General features: G+C 41.2%; 1 protein-coding gene across 1 annotated transcript in view; it reads left to right on the plus strand.

Moving 5' to 3' along the window:
* Positions 1-18332, plus strand: part of nsmfa (NMDA receptor synaptonuclear signaling and neuronal migration factor a) — a 55664-nt gene that overhangs the window by 2357 nt on the left and 34975 nt on the right. Inside the window, exons 2-4 of the mRNA XM_088071044.1 lie at positions 14919-14980; positions 15247-16164; positions 17954-18020. Of these exons, the coding sequence (XP_087927170.1) occupies positions 14919-14980; positions 15247-16164; positions 17954-18020 (1047 nt within the window). The remainder of the gene's footprint in view (positions 1-14918; positions 14981-15246; positions 16165-17953; positions 18021-18332) is intronic.

Here is an 18332-nt window from a genome sequence, read left to right on the forward strand (position 1 = left end):
ATATGGAAATAACATGTTTTTGTTCATGCCAATGAGGCTATTTGAATCTGGAATTTGAGAGAGGGGGTATCTTTCATCTTTTCAGTGGAACTACTGAACTACTATTACTGGTAACCACAGAAGATGATCCCTGTCTGCACACAAACACACGCACAGATTTTATACTCTCCATCTCTCTTTCACAAACACAGAGTTTAATTTTTCGGAGTTAATGGCAGGATGAACTTTGCCTCCCACAGATAGGAAACACAGCAGCATCACATCCAATATTGATCAGCCTTCCACCTGCACTCGACCTCATGAATGTGGAAGCAAGCATTCAAAAGTGGTTTCCTCTCCGTCACTGCACCTCACACACAAACACATCTACATGTATACAGTCAGACATGTGTGCATACACTGCTCCCCTCTTTCATCTACATTATGCTCGCTTCTCATCTCTGAAGGGCAGGCTGGACCCTGAATCTTCTCTGAAGATTTTAAATGCCAGAGCTCTGTCTGCAACATCAGACACTTCTTTTCAATTCAGCTGTTCATGCTGAAATGTTAAATATTAAAGGACTTTATCTCACAATTTCTTTTCCAGTTTTCTTTTTAAGGATCTGTTTTGCAACTCCAAACATTCAGTACATTTTGTGCCAAGGGTCATGCATGCCAGAATACACTTCAGCAGCACAACAATTGTGTAGCTGAATGCCCAACAGTGAAACATCTGGAATCAACTGAATCGTCTGCTTAGTAACTGTAAGGATTTAAGATTTATTCTCCCTGATAGAGGCACAGGAAGCTAAATCTTTCCTTGAGGCTGTGAATGGTCTGTTTGCTGCTATTTGGGTGTAACTCATGAGGAATATAGAGTTTTATGTTTGTTGTAAAATGACTTTTGGATTATAGCGGATCAGACAGGTTAATATGCTGGAGTGTACCTGCAGTCTGCCACGTGGCATAACTCAGTCTTCCATGTTGGGAGCTGTGTGATGGATGACACACACACACACACACACAGAAATGTCACAGATAAGTTTTGACTCATCAGTGTCTCATCTGAAACTAAGCTTGCCTCGGTTGGTATTTGTACCACCCCTAACCCTCCTTTTGCTTTTTTAAATCAATATGCTACAATCATAAACTGAAAGTGTCTACATACAGCAGCAACAAAGTAGCAGCACAGAAAAGCAGGAGTCATAATAATATTAAGTTGAAAGAAAAGACAATGGCAGAGAATTTGGTGTCAAAGTGAAAAGCAAAAGCACCTATGAGGCATTATTTCTGATTTTTACCCAATGCTAAGAGGGAACCTAATGACTTCCATAAAGGAAAAGCTGTAGCATACATTGCTAAGAAGTTGGGGGTGTGTAGCCTGTTTTCTGCAGCTCTTCATCTAAAGGCACTGATTAAGCCTTCGATCTGTACTGTTTGTCCATATTGTCTATATTTTTGCATGTTTTCGGAAAGGAGTGCCACTAGAATCATGGGGCAGTGTAGTCAATACTTTACATTGCACATTCTAAAACTGCAGTAGGTATTAAGCAGAGGTTATGAGAACTGGTTAGAAATTCAAAACATCTTTATGATGATCCTTTGCCTGGGCGCAGGGATAAAAAGTTACTACAGAACAGTTGGGAGGAGACTGGATGGGAATTGAATGTGCATTGGGCAGCATGGATGTTTAAAGAGAATTGGATACAGCATTGGCGGTGGGGCCCTATTCATTCCTATGAAAGTTGCTCATTTGTGCATGAGGCCAAAAAAGCTCAATGTTGAGTATAAAAGCTCCCATATGCTAGGGCACTGAGTAAAAGAGGCGCACCATGTACAAAGGTTTAGTCCTTACCGCAGTGGCCGCAGGTTCTACTCCAACCCAAGGCCCTTTGCTGCATGTCATTTCCTCTCTCCCTCCCTTTCATGCTTGAATATTTTCATGCAAAAATATTTTCTGCCTGTCGAGTCAGCTACTAGCTAGCTTTAGCATTCAGCTATATGTAATGTAAGTAAAATTATTCCATTTTTGGGTTTTCTAGACTTTCCAAATGAGAAAGAAAGGAGAACACTGCTGAAGACCGTCACCCTCTCATGCTCACTGCTGGATGTATCCATGCCAACGTAAAAGACACATTAAAATATGTGAGCGGCAACAATCACATCCTTTAAAATTGACCTATTTTCAGTCATAGAAATATAAATGAGTATGAGTCTTAACTGCTCACTTTGGCTGCTCCTTCTTGTTCCATTACTCTCAAACTGATCTGCTGTCAGGAAATGCCGAATATTACAGTTTTTTATGTCATTTTTGATTAATAATAGTGGTAGTGCTAATCAAACTGACAAAAAACATTTTCTGTGATTTCTTCATAATAAAAGTCAACTCACCAATTTAATATATTTAATGTGAAGCTACAGCAATGGGAAATGTTTGGTTTGCTTTAGCATCAACTTAATGGAGCGTTCTACAGATATTGGGCATTAACAAAAACGTTTTCTTGCAAATTGTGTGGTGTAATCGGTAACACCAGTGGGAATATTTCCTCACCCTGGCATATATACGTATATATAACTGCTGGTCAAGTAACTGGACTCACACTTCCTCTCCATCAGTGCAAACTACTTGTCTCATCATCTTAATTCCTCTCTCTGTCCTTCTCTCTTTTGCATGTACTGTACACACAAAGACACAAGCATTTTCCTATGCATTGAGAATCCTAAAGGCAAATGACAGCAGGTATATGAGTCATCCTCTGCAAACAGATCCAAACACAAAACTGCAAACAAACTTCTTTTTTCTATCTCCAATCAACATAAAAAAGCCACACTCTCTTTAGTATAATGACACCCCCCCACTGACATTATTCAGGCTCTGTCTCCTTTCCACAACCAGTAGCAGCAATACACCCATAGCATCAACCTTCTGTGATCCTAATTAAGCGCCGACCAAACACCATGACCTACTTAAATTCAACCAAAGTCTAATTTTACACCTAACTCTAAACCCAAGTCCTTATTTTAGCCTCTGTAAGTCTCACACAAACACACCCACATAAATGTACACAGCACACAATCTCATTAATCATTCCTCACAGCTTTTGTGATGTGTTTCTCTTGAAAAAAACTTTGTCTGACAGGAGCTCATGAAACATTTATTGAAAAAGCCGACCTGTGCGTGGAGGTCATGCCATAGACTGTGTTTTTACACTTTAGTTCAGCACACTGTGATGACATTAGTGGTTGTTTATTCAAGTGGCTATAATAGACTCAGATTTATTGTATTGGTGTCCAGGCTGCCAACCTTTTGTGGTCATGCAAATGAAGACTGTCTGCTCCCAAGGTCATTAAGTTTGCTCTATGTTTAGTAGCAGAGCAGGAAATAGCTTGATAAGAAACACCTCAAATAAAGTCTAATTATTTGAGGCAGAAAGAAAAATCTGATTGTGATATATGAGAGTATTGATGAGCGTTAACATTTTTTTGTCTATCAACAGTTTTTTTTCAATCCTTAACCATAATGATTATGTTTCCTCAACTTCAAGTTATAGTTACCAAAGTTTTAACACTCAATCTTTTTTTTTTCGGAAGTCAGAAGATTATCAGAGTCAGTCAGTCTTGATCCTTTGGGGACCACTAATTTCTGTACCAAATTTCATATTAATCTGTCCCATAGTTGTCAAGACATGCCACTAAAAACCAACAATGTCAACCTTCTGGTAGCACTATGACGCTAAGTCAGGAAATCACCAATGTTACTGGTCTTCAATCAATCAATCAAGCCTTTATTCCAGACTCAGGGTCCATATAAAAATAACTTAAAAAATGCTGTGTTGTAGGACAAAGTTCAAACAACACTTTCCTAGAGGCCTCTATCCATTCGGAGTCGAAGTTGTTTGCTGCCAACAGCCACTATCTCGTCCTGGCTCAATGTCTTAATTTTAACAGCAAGAAAGTAACTCATCCTCCACAATAACCTTGCTGTCAGCTGTCTTATAAAACTCAGGTTTAGTTCAAGCCCGACCAAACACAGTAGCTGCTGCACCTTGAGGTGCAGTGTCCGCCATCTTAGACAATTCATTCTTCATCCTCTGAGGACCATTAATGTCTAGACCAAATCTTATGGGATTCAGTCTAATAGTTGTCCAGATATGTTGGTCTGGATCAAAGTGGTGAACAGACTGACATGACAACCCTAAAGCAGTCTGTGCTTACTTCCAAAGTCACAAGACACCACTTGAGCAGTGGTCATCTGCATCAGATACAGACGCACAATGCATCCTTCAGTGTCTGTATAAGATGCAGTGGGCTTTCAACCAACTCCAGTGCAAAGTTATCTGCATCATTATTAGGTGTCAAGAGCATCGGACACAGTACAGGTTATTGCCTAAGACTCTTGTTTGTGTTCCACGTGAGACTAAGTCAGCATTCAGTTATTGTGTCAGTTTTTTTTCCCCTCATGTGACGAACATCAACTACAATCTCAAGTAGTTTTGCTGTCTAAACCTAACTGCCGACCCCTGTGTCAAAGTACAATTCAAAAGGCATCTCCCCAAGGATCAAACATGATGAGTGGGGAAGAGATCACGTTGCCTGAAGCCTTGCCACTAGCGTGACTTAAAATTACTTGTGGTGTGTCTAAATCCTACTGATAGGTGTGCTAGATCAGAAAATGCTCACGAGTCATTTTGAAAAGCACTGACAGATGACCCACTTTGTCACTGACGTCTGAGGAGCTGTTAGCAGACACTATGCAAGAGTGACTGCCCACATTCATGGGAATGCCTACAAACACACAGGAAACACAAAAGAGATACTTGCTTTTTGTACCCTTCTGTTCCTGTGTCATCTTATGCATGTTTATAGATTGCTGGTTATGAAACTGGTGACACACTCCCTGTAGCAGCTCAAGAAGTAACAACTGACTAAGAGCGAAGGGGGGAATAAAAGACAGAGGATGAGATTACCTCCAATTTACACACCAGAATTCAGCGGCATTGAGTGAAAAAGCAAATGCTTTGATCTGCCCATCAGCCAGAGAGGACGGCTCTGCTTTGGTTTGGCTGAAGGGCATCGGACAACAGTGTTCACAGAGCTGTGGGGGAGTAAAAGAAGGCATGAAACATGAAAGGATTGGTTTTCATGGACGGATGCAAATGAAATATTGTGTGTTAGTTTGTGCAGCTAAGTGGACAGGTGCGACTGTCTTTGTTGTAGACCTGCAGTCAGTCTGTTTATGAGGGTCGAGGGCTGTTGCGTAATTGCTTTTTGTAGTAACAGTTAATAAGATTCACTTGAGCTCAACAAAGTGAGACCATGTTTCTTCTCAAGTTTTGAGAATCTATCAATTCTTTGTTTAAATGTTTCTTGGTGCTTTCTTATTTCCTTTTAAACTCATGTATTTACACTGTGTATTTCTGATTTTTAGAGGTGTCGCTCAGTGCATTCGTATTTGAACAAAGTATTTCTATTACAGCTATAGCCCCCCTCCTCTGCTCAATCAGACAGTGTGAGTCTTTGTCATAAATAGGCTGACTGAGTCAGATTTTATTGATTACAGTCTGGGGGATGATTAGGGCTCCAACAGTGTTGTGTGATTGTTTGACTGTGTCTGTCTGCTATCCTGCATTTCTTTTTCATTTTTTCTATGACAAACAATCTAAATCCAAATTAAAAGGTAAATGTTCAACCTTTCCACTTTTCTTTTTTTTTCTACAGTTCAGTTCTGAGCAAGCTTAATTTGCTGAAGACCTTGTTATACAGTTGAAAGCTCATGACAAAGCATTAAATGGACCTTGATGTATTTTTGTTTTGTCCATTTCCAAGAGCAAACTTTTTTTAACAAAATTTGGTTTACTTTAATAATAACTTTAATAGTAAGGTTTCTTTTTTATGCATCCGCACTGTCAACAGCCACAGCTGGAGGCATTATGGTTTCATTATGCCCTCCATCTATATGTCCATAGTAGTACAGTGTAATGTCTTTGGAGTATTGCAGAAAATAAGCTCTGTGGTGTACAGAAGTTCATGATACTTGCACGTTTTGTCCAGCCACATAATCTTCAGAAATGAACACCAATTTTAGGATTCTTAAAGCGTAATTGAGATCACCAGAAGTCAAATGCTAACATTAGGCTGTAAACCAAATACACAATGTTTATATGACTTTAACATTGCCACCACAAAAAGGCTGTAAAGCTGAGTCTGGACAGACATGGATGTAAATCGCAACTTGACTTGTTTGCGGGAGCAAACAACCCTGAGGCGGTAGTTGTAGAATATTATGAAAAATTCACAGAGATTAGTCAAAATGTCTGTTGTGAAAAGGGTCTTTTATCAGTTGAAAAAAAGAGAATGTTAAATATGTTAAGGCTTCAGACAAACAGAATAGGGTTGTGTGTTACTGTATTTCTTTATGTGTGTGTGTGTGTGTGTGTAAATCAGTTGCATCACTAAGCACTGTATGTGTTTGGTGGGGCCACTAGTGTCCTGACATTTTAATCAGCACCTCCATCGGGTTTTTCACTCCGGCATGCCCCATAATGCACCACACTTTGAAGACTTGCAATTAACATGCCCAAGTCCCTTCGGCCCTTAGCACACGCAACACGCCTCTTAACAGGTTCTCATCACCCCTGCTGTGCATTTATGTGTGTGTATGCTCCTCCACATGTGTGTGTGTGTGTGTGTGTGTGTGTGTGTGTGTGTGTGTGTGGCAACCCAATTCAATTAGACAATCTGAGAGGAGGATACGATTAAGGAGCATTAAGAGTGAGGAATCTCTTTGCTTGGCAGCCCATTGTTTACAGTGGAGAGACGCCCGGGGAGACATCAGCTCTGATGATATTCAGACCAGTGGGAACACTGCCAGGGGAGTGATGGCCTGCTTTCAGCCTCGAGCCGCTTGTCCTCTAAAGATATATGGTCACGGTGTTAAACTGCATCAGAATTCATTGGAGAAAGGCATGAGATGATTAGATATAGGTCAGTACCAGATGTCGCAGCATTATAATATGGCTTTTCATAATTGCCTGTATGTCAGTTATTTAAGCTGTGAGTCTTCAAGGTCCATTATGGAGATAATTTGTTGGTAAAAGCTAACTGCTTAAATTTCATAATGATGCATAAAAGCACTGCATTATTACCTATCTGGCATATAAAAGGTTCATGACATTTTTCTCCGTTCCATATGCTCTACCTACCTAATTATCTTATTGATCTGGGCTATATTTTACATTTAATTTGATCGATTTTACAGACAGTCCACACATTACACTGACTTTCCTTTGTCTCCACTTAGAAAGTCCCCTGAGTTTTAGGTGCACAGCAAAAAAATAAATCGTAAAAAAAAACTGGCAAATGACTGGCAAACAAAAAAAATGCAAAAAATAAAGTAAATATTGTAATTCAAATAACGTGTAAAAAACAATTAAAAAAAAAATACATTTTAAGAAACGTTTTTGTGCCAAAACTGTAATTTTATAGATTTTTCCTAAATTACTACAAAAACCTTTGATAAAGTGAAAAATGTTTGAATGACTGGCAGCAGTGGCCACCAAACAAAAAACATAAACTTAAAGTAAATAAAGTGCGAAAAAAAAGAAATTCGAAGAAATTTTCAGTAAAGGTTCTGCAGAAAAATACTGTAATTATACAGATTTTTCCTAAATTATTATGATCAAACACCATCTATGAAGTGATGTCACTAAAAGTTTTTCAGGGGTTTTCAGGTTATTTTATCAATTTTTACTTTTCTTCCTGAATTGTTTGCTTGCATGGTATGTTTTCAAATGTTTGTGGGCATTTTACACGTGTAAGAGCAAACTGAACCAGGAAAAATGTTTGATTGATAAGCACCAAAAACATAGGTGTAAAAGCATGCTAAAATACAGGACAAAAGGTGAAAAAGTCGAATAAGAACTGGATAAAGTTACACCAACCAGATTCTAAGCACAAACTTGAAGATGCTGAAAACAGGGCGTTTACAGTTTTGTGATGTTGCCATCCGTCAAGTATCTAGTGTCTACTGTATGTATTGTTCTGGCTAGTTTCATTAAAGAGATGAAATGCTGAGGTGTATATTCTGTTGCTGAGGATCCTTTTATGTATCTGCAGAGTGGTTTGCAGAATTTGTGGCATAAAGTGTTTAAGGAGGAGTGGAGTGTGTGTGTAATTGTGTCTGACTCATCCAGCTTGTGAAATGTTAAGTACACTACAGTATGTGCTGAACTATAGACCCAGACAAGAGGCGAAATATGCTCATGTTCGCTCTAACTCCCTCACTCAGCAAGAGCTTCAGGTTGCACGTTGCACCCACAGCAGTTTACGTAACAGAATTACAGCCACTCGTGGAGAGGAGTTCTGTCCAAGATGTTGGACCATTAGCATCCGCGTTGCGGTTGGAGACTGTCCTCCAAAGAAAGACTGCATATGTTTACATTAAAGTGACAAAGTCTGCTAGTGGGCCTTGTAATTATGACTGGCAACTATTTTGAGAAAAAAGTCAAATGATGTTAATATTTTTGCTACAAACTCTACATGCAGAGGAGGTCAGGGTGTATGGGCGTGGAAACAAAATGTCAGACTTTAACGAAAGAGAGCACCATTCCTTTCTTCTTTAGCACTGACAGTCAGAGGACCTATTATGCTTGTTATTTGATGCATACTTGCATTTTGGGTTTTTTACTGGAACATGTTTACATGATTTAGTGGTCAAAAACACTATATTTTCTTCATTCAGGTTAAAACTTTCACTCTGACACAGCCAGTCTCCTCCATCACTGTCAGAATATCTAATCTGATCTGATCTGAATCTTGGACACTGAACTTGAACCTGTGCCACCCTTTCCACTCCTGTTTGACACATTTCATTGAAAGCCTATATCGTACTTAAACAGCCTGTAGAAGCCGCTAAAGTAGTTAAAGAACAAAAGGATTTTAGGGTTGATTTAATTTTCAAAGATGCAGTTGTCATAAGGAGGAAACAGTCAGATTTATCTCTTTCCTCCACATTGTCCTGACTGTACTCTCCGTCTGCCTCCGTTTCCTCAAGTTTACACCACTTTTCATTTTTTAATATGCGCCCATTTTTTTCTCTGTACACTCCTCTTCCTCTCTGCTGTAATCCTGTCTCTCCTGCTCAGAAACTCCCCTCCCTAACTCGTTTCTCTCCCCAAACCCCGTCACATGTCTGAGAGCATGCAGGACGAATTTCATATCTGCCTGTCAGGCTCTTCCTCTTCTTCCCCATCCCTTAACTTTGCCTGCATTTTTCCCGTACGTGTGAGGAATATCTCTCCCCTGTCATCTCATGCACCTGTGTCCCTGAGGTGCTGTGTTCACACATCATATATGGACCGGCTGCACAACAGTGATATGAGGCAACACAGAGAGAAGGGGTTGTTTAATGGATGGATTGAGAGGCGTTTTGCTCTCTCCATTTCCGACTCAGTTTCCTCTCATGTATAATGGATGCTGCTAGTCTCTTGCACCATTGTTTGCTGATTCTAATCAGAGTGCCGGCCTGTTGAATAATAAAACAGGAGGGCAAAATGAAAATGTCTCAGAGCCTCAGAGGAACACCTGCTGATTAGAACGCAGACTACATTTATCACAAGTGTCTTTAACGTGACTGGTTGTTGGTTACATCACTGCATGCAGACAAACACAAACAAACATTTTGTCTGTTTTTTCTGCCCTTCCTTCTGTTTTGCCCTTGAATATATTCTACAGAGACTCACACATGCATATACCCTAGTGGCTGTACAAACAAAAATCTCAAGGTTTGTAACTTCAATGTGACACCTGCAATATTTCCTGGTACGGTAGAGTAAAAAAAAACAAACTTAATTTCAGTTTTTATCATGCTGACGTGCATATTTTTAAATAACTTTGAGTTTAATCATATCATTACAAACCAAATGGCTCAAGGTAAAGCTGCTGCTAAATACATTGTATCCCAGCATCCTAGTTGTGTTCTGGGTCTGCAGGAAAAATGCAGTATGAAGTGGCCATTTGTTTGTGTGCACTGTACTTGCACTTGATGATTAGTTGGGCAAAGGTCAATTTTGCCCACAGGGGCCTACTGGTGGATTTGTCCTGCATGTCAGCCTCGGGCAAAAATGTCACAAACAGTATCCTACCCAATGCTGTGATACAGACAGAGCATCTAATTATTATCTCAGCAGGGTGTAAGCCTGCAGGGAGTAATGCATGTGTTTGCTCATGCGTGCATGTTTTGGGCACATTTATGACTGTAAGGACCTCTCATGGTTGCGGTGATTCCTAATTTTTGAAAAAGTTGTTTTATACCATCATTGACTGCTGACTCCTCACTCCTCTTAACCAGCTGGTAGGGGCCACAAATCATCGACAAAATCACACAGCAAAAAATATTTCAGGCAATCTGCGCGGCTAAAAGAATCCTTGTCTAGTCTAGTTACAGGTCACATTTTAGCTTTTGTCATGGCTTGAAAACTGACACCCATAGATGATTCTGATCTCATTTTTAACCGGAGCATGTGCAGATTAGTTCCATACTCGGTATGTCATGATCTACTGAAGTGAGGCACAAAATGAGATCACGAAATCTTTGTTTAGAAAAATAAACAAGATTCAACTCTTCATGTGTTAGGAGAGGAGGCAAGGTTTTTTAAGAGTTGTACCTGACTCAAAATTGTGACAGTCGAATCAGATTCGGCTCTTCCATACAAATATTCAACAACCCTCCCCCCATATAAAATGTTAAAGTTTGAGCAGGGCTCAGCAGGACATTCAGCAGCATTCACATAATATTGTAAACAAGCTAATGGCACCAACAGCAGATCGGCAGAGGCCAAAAACATATTTGCCCACACCAGGTATCAAACAAAAGCCAGAAAGTATATCGTATTAAGTAGCTGTGAGCTGTAAATTCACCACAGAAGAAGGTAATGCTTTCTCAGAGCCTCACGGAGCACAGCTCTCTCCCTCTGTTTCACTGCAAGAGACTGACTGAAACCTGTGGCCCTTTGCTGTGTGTCATCCCCATTTCTTATTCCCTTTCCTGTCACTTTCTAGCTGCACCGTTATAAAGCCAATAAAGCCCCCCCCCCAAAAAAGAAAATCTATTTGTGGCAGCAGATGTTTTAATTTTGATGGGCAGCCACAAATAAATGACTGCGTGGGAAATCCTGCTGCATATTGTCTCCTCTTTATTATACTACAGTCATGCATACCTGCTGGAAAACACCGCCTAATCTGCACTCACTTTTCCCCACCCACATGCCCCCAGATAAACCTGGTGGAGAACTGCACTCTACTGAGTGCACTTTTCTAGTTGCCTGCTATTTTTTATCTTTCTAATGGGGCTCCCTACTAACCTTAACACTGGTGTTGCTGAGTTCTTGCAGAAAATCTCCACTGCAACCTACATATTAATAAACAAGGAGGTGACTGTGTCAAACCTTAAATTAGGCCCCCTGATTGCCGATGTATGTATTCACAATAGATTAATATTAATGGAGGACTTCAGAGTTTCCCCACATAAACTACAGCCTCCTAGCCAAGTAGCAATAAATAATCTGCCAACTTTTGATGCGGGTTATTAACATGAATATTAGAGCCATAGTCCCATTAATTATGAGACCTCCTCAGGTCAAACAAACATGTACTATCATAAGTGCGCTGTTGTTAAAGGTGGCATAGGTGAAATTTAATCTCTCAGGCATGGCTGACTTTGTGGCCCAGTTTAAGAGACAATAAAAAATGGTGCACCAGAGAAATGTCAGGGAAAAATAGTCTGTTTTCAGCGCACCCTGCTCTTACTGTGTGTGAGTATATGCGTGTGCCCCTGCTGTGTTGGATGGGCTTTAATAATTGACAGAGTTGCCAGGAAGGAGGCGTTCATTCACCCAGATTCCCCTGTACACAGCGGATTCTTCTGCACAGTCACCTCCGTTAGGAAAAAGGGCCACTGCCCTGAATGTTTCGAAGGATGTAAACAGTCAGTTGGCTTTTGATACTCTAACTGCAGCTGTGAAAACATCAGAGTATTTTTCTGGATCACATCAATATAAATTTAATAAACGCTGCATAAGGCTTTTGACAGCAGGTTTTCAAAAGGGAAACAAATATGCTGACTCACAATGGATTCATTAGTCTGCCTGTAGTAGTAGATCATTAGTGATAAATTAATTGAAACCTCAGATTGAAAAGTCAGTTTGCACACAGTGAGTATTCTCAGTAACTGTGAAATAAGTATTCCAGTAAAATAACCTGGAAAAAATTGTTTAAAGTACAGAGGAAGCACATATTGTGCTGTAAGTATGAGTAAAAATACTGACTCATGCTGAATAATGCTGAAGTGTGTTGAATGACAGATGTCTTAATGTGTTTTATTGCCATAGGTGGTCTTGGAGGCACTAGCTATGCTGCAAGTTAAATAACAGATAAAAGCTGCAGTATGTCCTCTGAAAGTACCGTGGTGAAATTATTATGTCTTACAAAATGGAAATAATCATAAGCACAAGTGCCTTCAAACATAAATTACAGCAACCAAGTCTGAAATAGACTGCCGGTATCTTCAAGCCAATCAATTTGTAGTCTGATTCCCCAACTGTGGCTATAAACCTGCCACTGGCCGGCAGATTTGGGCTGGCATTCTCCCTCCTTTCTGCTATATGCATGTGACAGTATAGAATTTCCCTTCACTATGGGAAAAAGTGCCTTGGCCCAAAAGTCTGTAGCCCTATTAGTCCACATGTCCCACTGGACCAAAAGCCTATTTCTACGATAGCCCATTATACCAAATGCACATGGCCATTGTCTTATTTCTCCGAAAATACACACTCCCTGCTGCGAGTTTGAGTTTCATTTAAGGATTAATGAGGCTGCAGAATATTGGCCCTTGGAACAATGGGCAACTATAACAACTTCCTGGCTAACACCCTACGCACCGAAAATGGCAAGTTTTTAAAAAGGTTTGGATTGTGCAATAAAGCATGGCTGCTTTGTTCTGTCAGTCAATTGTAAAGATCCACAACACATAAAACAATTTTTGAACAACCTCAGAAAAGCCCAGACTCTGTCATGCAGGACTCTCATGTCCAATATTGATCTGTTTTTGACACATCCAGAGTTGATTTGCCAAATCTTTTCACCCCAGCAGCAGCACCAGTCTGTTCCACTTCACACAAGCTTTTGTGATATTGTCAGATAATCTTCTGCTCGAGCCACATACAGCTAGAAATCTGTGATTTTAATAGGTCCAGTGAGCTCCACCAGAGCTGAAGTATTTTAACAATTCACCTTTACATTTGTATGTTTATAAAAGTTGAATCACACAGTCAACATACATCTTTGTCATGTTTTCTTTTACAGCTCCATTTTAATGACAGAGCTCACATCCTAAGTGCGAATGTTCCTATCAAAACAATTTCCTCCTGACCCTTATTTTGCAAGGGTGTTGACACTGCACCCTCACTTTGGTGCCACCCCAGTGGATTGTGATTGGTTTAAAGAAATACAAACAAACTAGTTGCATTTTTCCCCCTATAGCCAGATGATATTGCGTACCTCTAAGTACTTTTTCTAGTGCTGACACAGCACTGTGAAGACAGGTCTAGCTGTGCGAGAATAATTAATTGGAGAAAAGGTAACTTCATGATCCTTGTGATAAGAATAGAGGTCTAACAATACATCGATCTAGAACAATATTTTGATTCAATGATCAAAATAAATATAATGGATGCAAAGGGATAACACATATCATCATCTTTGAGTTATGTCTATATTCCTATTCCTAGTTATATTCAATATTCCTATTGTACGTTTGTGTCGGCATTTTGATCCAATCACACCTCCTTCCTAAACATTCAAACAGTGCACCAGGCAGATAATCGTAAGTAGCTAAGAAAAAAACAATGAGGATATTTACTGATATTTTCTTATTGATCACAAGGCCCTTCCTTGAATTGAATCAAAATCATATCATGGCAGCCTTTCTATCAGCCAATATTATTTCTTGTCCAAATAATCAATATCATATCATAATGTGATGAAACATGTGATTAACAACTCGAGACAGGAATAACTTAATATTAATAACATACAGTATAAGAATTACTCATATCTCCTCTCCTCCCTCCACTTATTCTTAATTACTGTCATGAATCGTTATTGCTAATACTTATTGCTGCGGTACATTTACTCTCAGTCAGTATCCAGATTGACATTGAAACATCTTCAGAGTTATTCGTCTTTCTTTTGCCCTGTCTCACTTTGCTCATTTCCCTCTGCTGTCACACGCTGACTAGAGGAACATTAGGAGGTCAGTGTCATTCAGTTGGGAGACCTGGGGCTATTTTATTAAAAAGCTGGAGTCCTCTGTGATATTACGTTTTCACTATATGTGGCTGAATGGTCGTCTGCAGCGTGTTTCTATTTCTGTGTGTGCGTAAAAAAAAGGAGCTGCAGTACTGTGGTTATGGAGCTCACAGCATCTATTTTCAGCACGTCTCAGCAATCTTCTTCAGCTGTTGTCAAGGTTAAGTACTTTTCTTGACACCAGGATACAGAATATACATCCACACATGCATCCTGTGTGTGTGACACAAGGAAACAAACACACTTATGGTCTGCCAGCTGCAATTACATCCACCGACGCAAACTGAGGTCATACGGAGAAATGAAGTTGAACAATCCCTCACTCTATCTCCTCCGGCTGTCTCATACTCTGTCTCTCTTTCAGTCTGCGGCTGCCTGAAGTGTGGAGATAAAACAGCTGCATCTTTAATCTGTGGGTGGCACAAGCCTACAAAGAAGGCAATTAGGTTTATAATTTACAATTCCCTTGCCCTTCTTTCTTCTCTACCCTTCCATTTCCTCCCCTTTCAGCTCACCCCTCCTTTCCACTCATAAATTAATGTCTTTATGTGTGTCATGTGTGTGTGTCCCAACAGAGCAGCGCGAGCATTTGGAGAGTACCTGTCCCACACGCACCCTGAAAACCGAAACGGATCAGGTCAGCGTCTCAGCCATTCATTTGTCCATCACTGTATCCTGCTCCACCTGTTCCTTTGTGGTCTTTAATCCTCCCTCCACCTGCTTCACCCCATCCTCTTTTGAAATGCCAGGCTGTGATCATTAGTGTAGCTGATAACCGGAGAAGAAATTTTCCTCTGTGTCATCAGCTTGTCCTCTCTCTTCTCCCCCCTCTTTCTCTCTTCTTCTGCTCGTTAGCACCTTGGTGTATAACACTTGTTTGTCTTTTTTCCGCCTTTATTCTAGCTCATCTTCTGTGTGAAACCTTGGTGGGTCCCGACCCAGAGTCGCCAAGTGACACAATTGGCCCCAACAACAACAACCACCTGCACCCGTGCTCCAACACTACCAAGGGCTGTGAGGATAAACCGGAGCCCAGCCTGGTGAAACCTCCACTGGGCTTACTCCAGCCGCCTCCCCCTTCCATCACCATCTCCACAAAACCATCGCGACTCTCTCTTGAGCGCAGCTTCTCAGCAGAGGAAGACCAGCAGAAATCCATTGAGTGCACCCTGCAGCCTGCCCGTGTGTACACCATCACCACCCAGCGCGGTATGCTGATGAGCAGCGGCCGGGGCAGCAAGGAGAGCCTAGAACTGGACGTCCTGAAGGAAAAGACGGGGAGTGGCGGGGTTGGATCCAGAGGTGGTTTGATCCAGCCCTCCACTTCCCCCTCCTCCACCTCATCATCTCCAACACAATACCACCATGCCAGCAGCGGTCGTGGCACCAGCCACCATCACAGGAACCATCATGACATGCACCACGGGAACCACCACCATGCGCCCTCCAGTAGCGGAGGAAGTAGCGGGGCAAGCGGAAGCAGCAGTAGCAACCAGCAGCAGCAGCAGCAGCAGCAGCAGCAGCAGCAGCAGTCTTTAAACGTCGCTGGATCCCACTCCCATCACACATCACACCACCACCACCATCACCTGTCTCAGCCCCCGCTGCAGACCTCTGTCAGCGCCCACAACATCCGCAGCTGGGGCGAGGGCGGAAAAGGCGAGGCAGAGTGCAGCGGGCTGGCCTGTGAGTCATGCAGTGGCGCCCCCTCGCGGAGCCAGGGCTCCCTGGACCTGGAGAGCACGTCCCGAGAGGCAGGCAAGCAGCACCGACGCCTAGAGCGGATGTGGAGTGTGGACCGGGTGACTGGGCTGGAGAGAGGTGAGAGGGCGGAGGACACAGAGGAAGGGAGAGGCGCTGAATTCCAAACGAGGGCGGGAGGGGGGCAGGGTTTGTTCACAAGACCCTGTGGATGGGATTGGTGGGTTTGGTATTGGACCAGAGATGAAATAGCATTTGAAGTTTAATTAGTTGCCTGAATACATGTCTTAAACTTAATACGTCCCTGTTAGTCTAGTGTTTGTGACAGTTATTTGTTGACAAGTAATAATTCCAGGCTTTAAGGACCACTTCAGTGAAAACAATTAACAAATCACACTCAACCCTTTAGTGACCATTTAAAAGTAATGGAAAAAACTTTGCACTTAATTTTTTTATTTTAAAGGTTCTGTATGTAACTTATTAGTGTTAATCGTTTCTTATTTCCAATCAATGAAAAAGTTGTTATGTCTCTTAAAAATGAAGACTTTCCCTTTTTCAGTTGCCTGTGGTAATCCAAAGAATGTGAGGTCATGTGCGTTAATAAGTGCATTGCTTCTCTTCTGCTGTGCGACAGCACTAACAATCTGCAACAGTAGGCTAACAAATGGAGTCCACTGATGTTGACAAGTGACTGGCAATACACTAAGCCCCCAGGAACAGCGCCAGGCTTTGAGGCCAATTTTCCATAGAGGCCAAAGGCGGGATTACATCCTCCAGGTTCATGACATGATAACATGGGGCCAAGAAAGACATTTTCTCATGAACTTACATTGGGAAAGAGATGGTTTTGAATGTCAAAACCTCTGCAAAATGACTCGTTTCACTATGAGGATTTGATCCATTCAGTCCAGTAACATTTTGAAAGTCTAGAGGAGGACCAACATTAAATCATTTGAACCTCATTCAATTTAGCGGAGCGCTAAACTGGAAGTGAGTCATTCCACCAGCCGATAGTAGCCATTCCATCAAGCTTGGTTGCCGTAAGTCTCTGGTGCTCTTGCTCAATTAGCACCATAATGCAGAAGATCCAGATCATTTCATACAGCAGAAAGAGATGTTTTTTGGCTTCATGTGCCACTGAGTAACTTTCATAGGAATGAAAGGGGCCCCACCTTGAATCCTGTATTCAGGTCTCTTCAAACATTCATGCTTAAAATCAGTCAGAGTGGCAGCTTGTTGATTTAGTCAACAATAAATGATGTAACAGTACAAAACACTTTCTACTAGCTAAAAGCAAAGCAGGAGCGGCCAAAGACCTAAAGTCACTCTGTGCTAATGTTAGCCAGCAAAGTTTAATTTAGCTATTCTACATAGCTGCTCGATACATCAGCTCATAATGTAATTTGAAAACAGTAGGCTACTTAGTTTCATGAAGCCTCAGGAGCACGATCAACAGGATACTGACTGCAGTTCACCTAATGTTCTCAGAGAGATATGAATTTTCTGAAAGTTACACACAGAACCTAAACGTTTTTTTACTGTGAAAAATGTGTTTAATGAAATCACACAGAGCCTATGCATCAAATTGAAACATCCTTTAAAGTGAGCTAGCATTACAGTTCAAATCTATTTCGTCTCACTCTGGTGGGGATGGAGGGTTTGTTGTTGGATGTGACGCTGTGGTCTGTACTTCTGACGCTTCGTCTCCCCGTCTCTCCTCTGCTGTCTCCTTCTGTGTGTCTCCCTCTCTCCATTTGTGGAGTAGTGGACTGTGAAGTGCTGGTGATGTCGCTGGTTTTGTGCTTCCATATTTCTAATATATTTATCACAATGTTTGCCAATATTGCACACAGATTTTTCTGCTTTTTCCATTTAACCCTGAAATAATCATTTTTCTCCATTATTACAGAAGACACTAACTGGTTCCCCAAGGAAAATATGTTCAGCTTTCAAACTGCCACAACAACCATGCAGGCGTGAGTGTCCAACCTATAAGCACACATACAAATCTTGCATGTTCACAAACACAAACTGTCACATTTATATTGTTTGAAAGGCAAGTGTGTTGATGACCACCATTAATGGACCGTGCTGGTGGTTCGGCGTGTTTTGGGTCATTAATCTACAAACTGCATACTTTACATTTCTGCAAACCATTTACCAAAGCTTGCTATAGGTTTTCAAATTGATTTCTTACCTTCCAGGCTGCCATTGATTTTCATTTCAGAAAGCTATAAAAACAGCTCGCAGACCTTCAACGCTTGCTCAAGGAAGACAATCCATCATAG

This window comes from Plectropomus leopardus, chromosome 20 (genome assembly GCF_026936395.1).
Source record: "Plectropomus leopardus strain MGB_pleo_1.0 chromosome 20, ASM2693639v1, whole genome shotgun sequence".
NCBI classification, from domain to species: Eukaryota; Metazoa; Chordata; class Actinopteri; order Perciformes; family Serranidae; genus Plectropomus; species Plectropomus leopardus.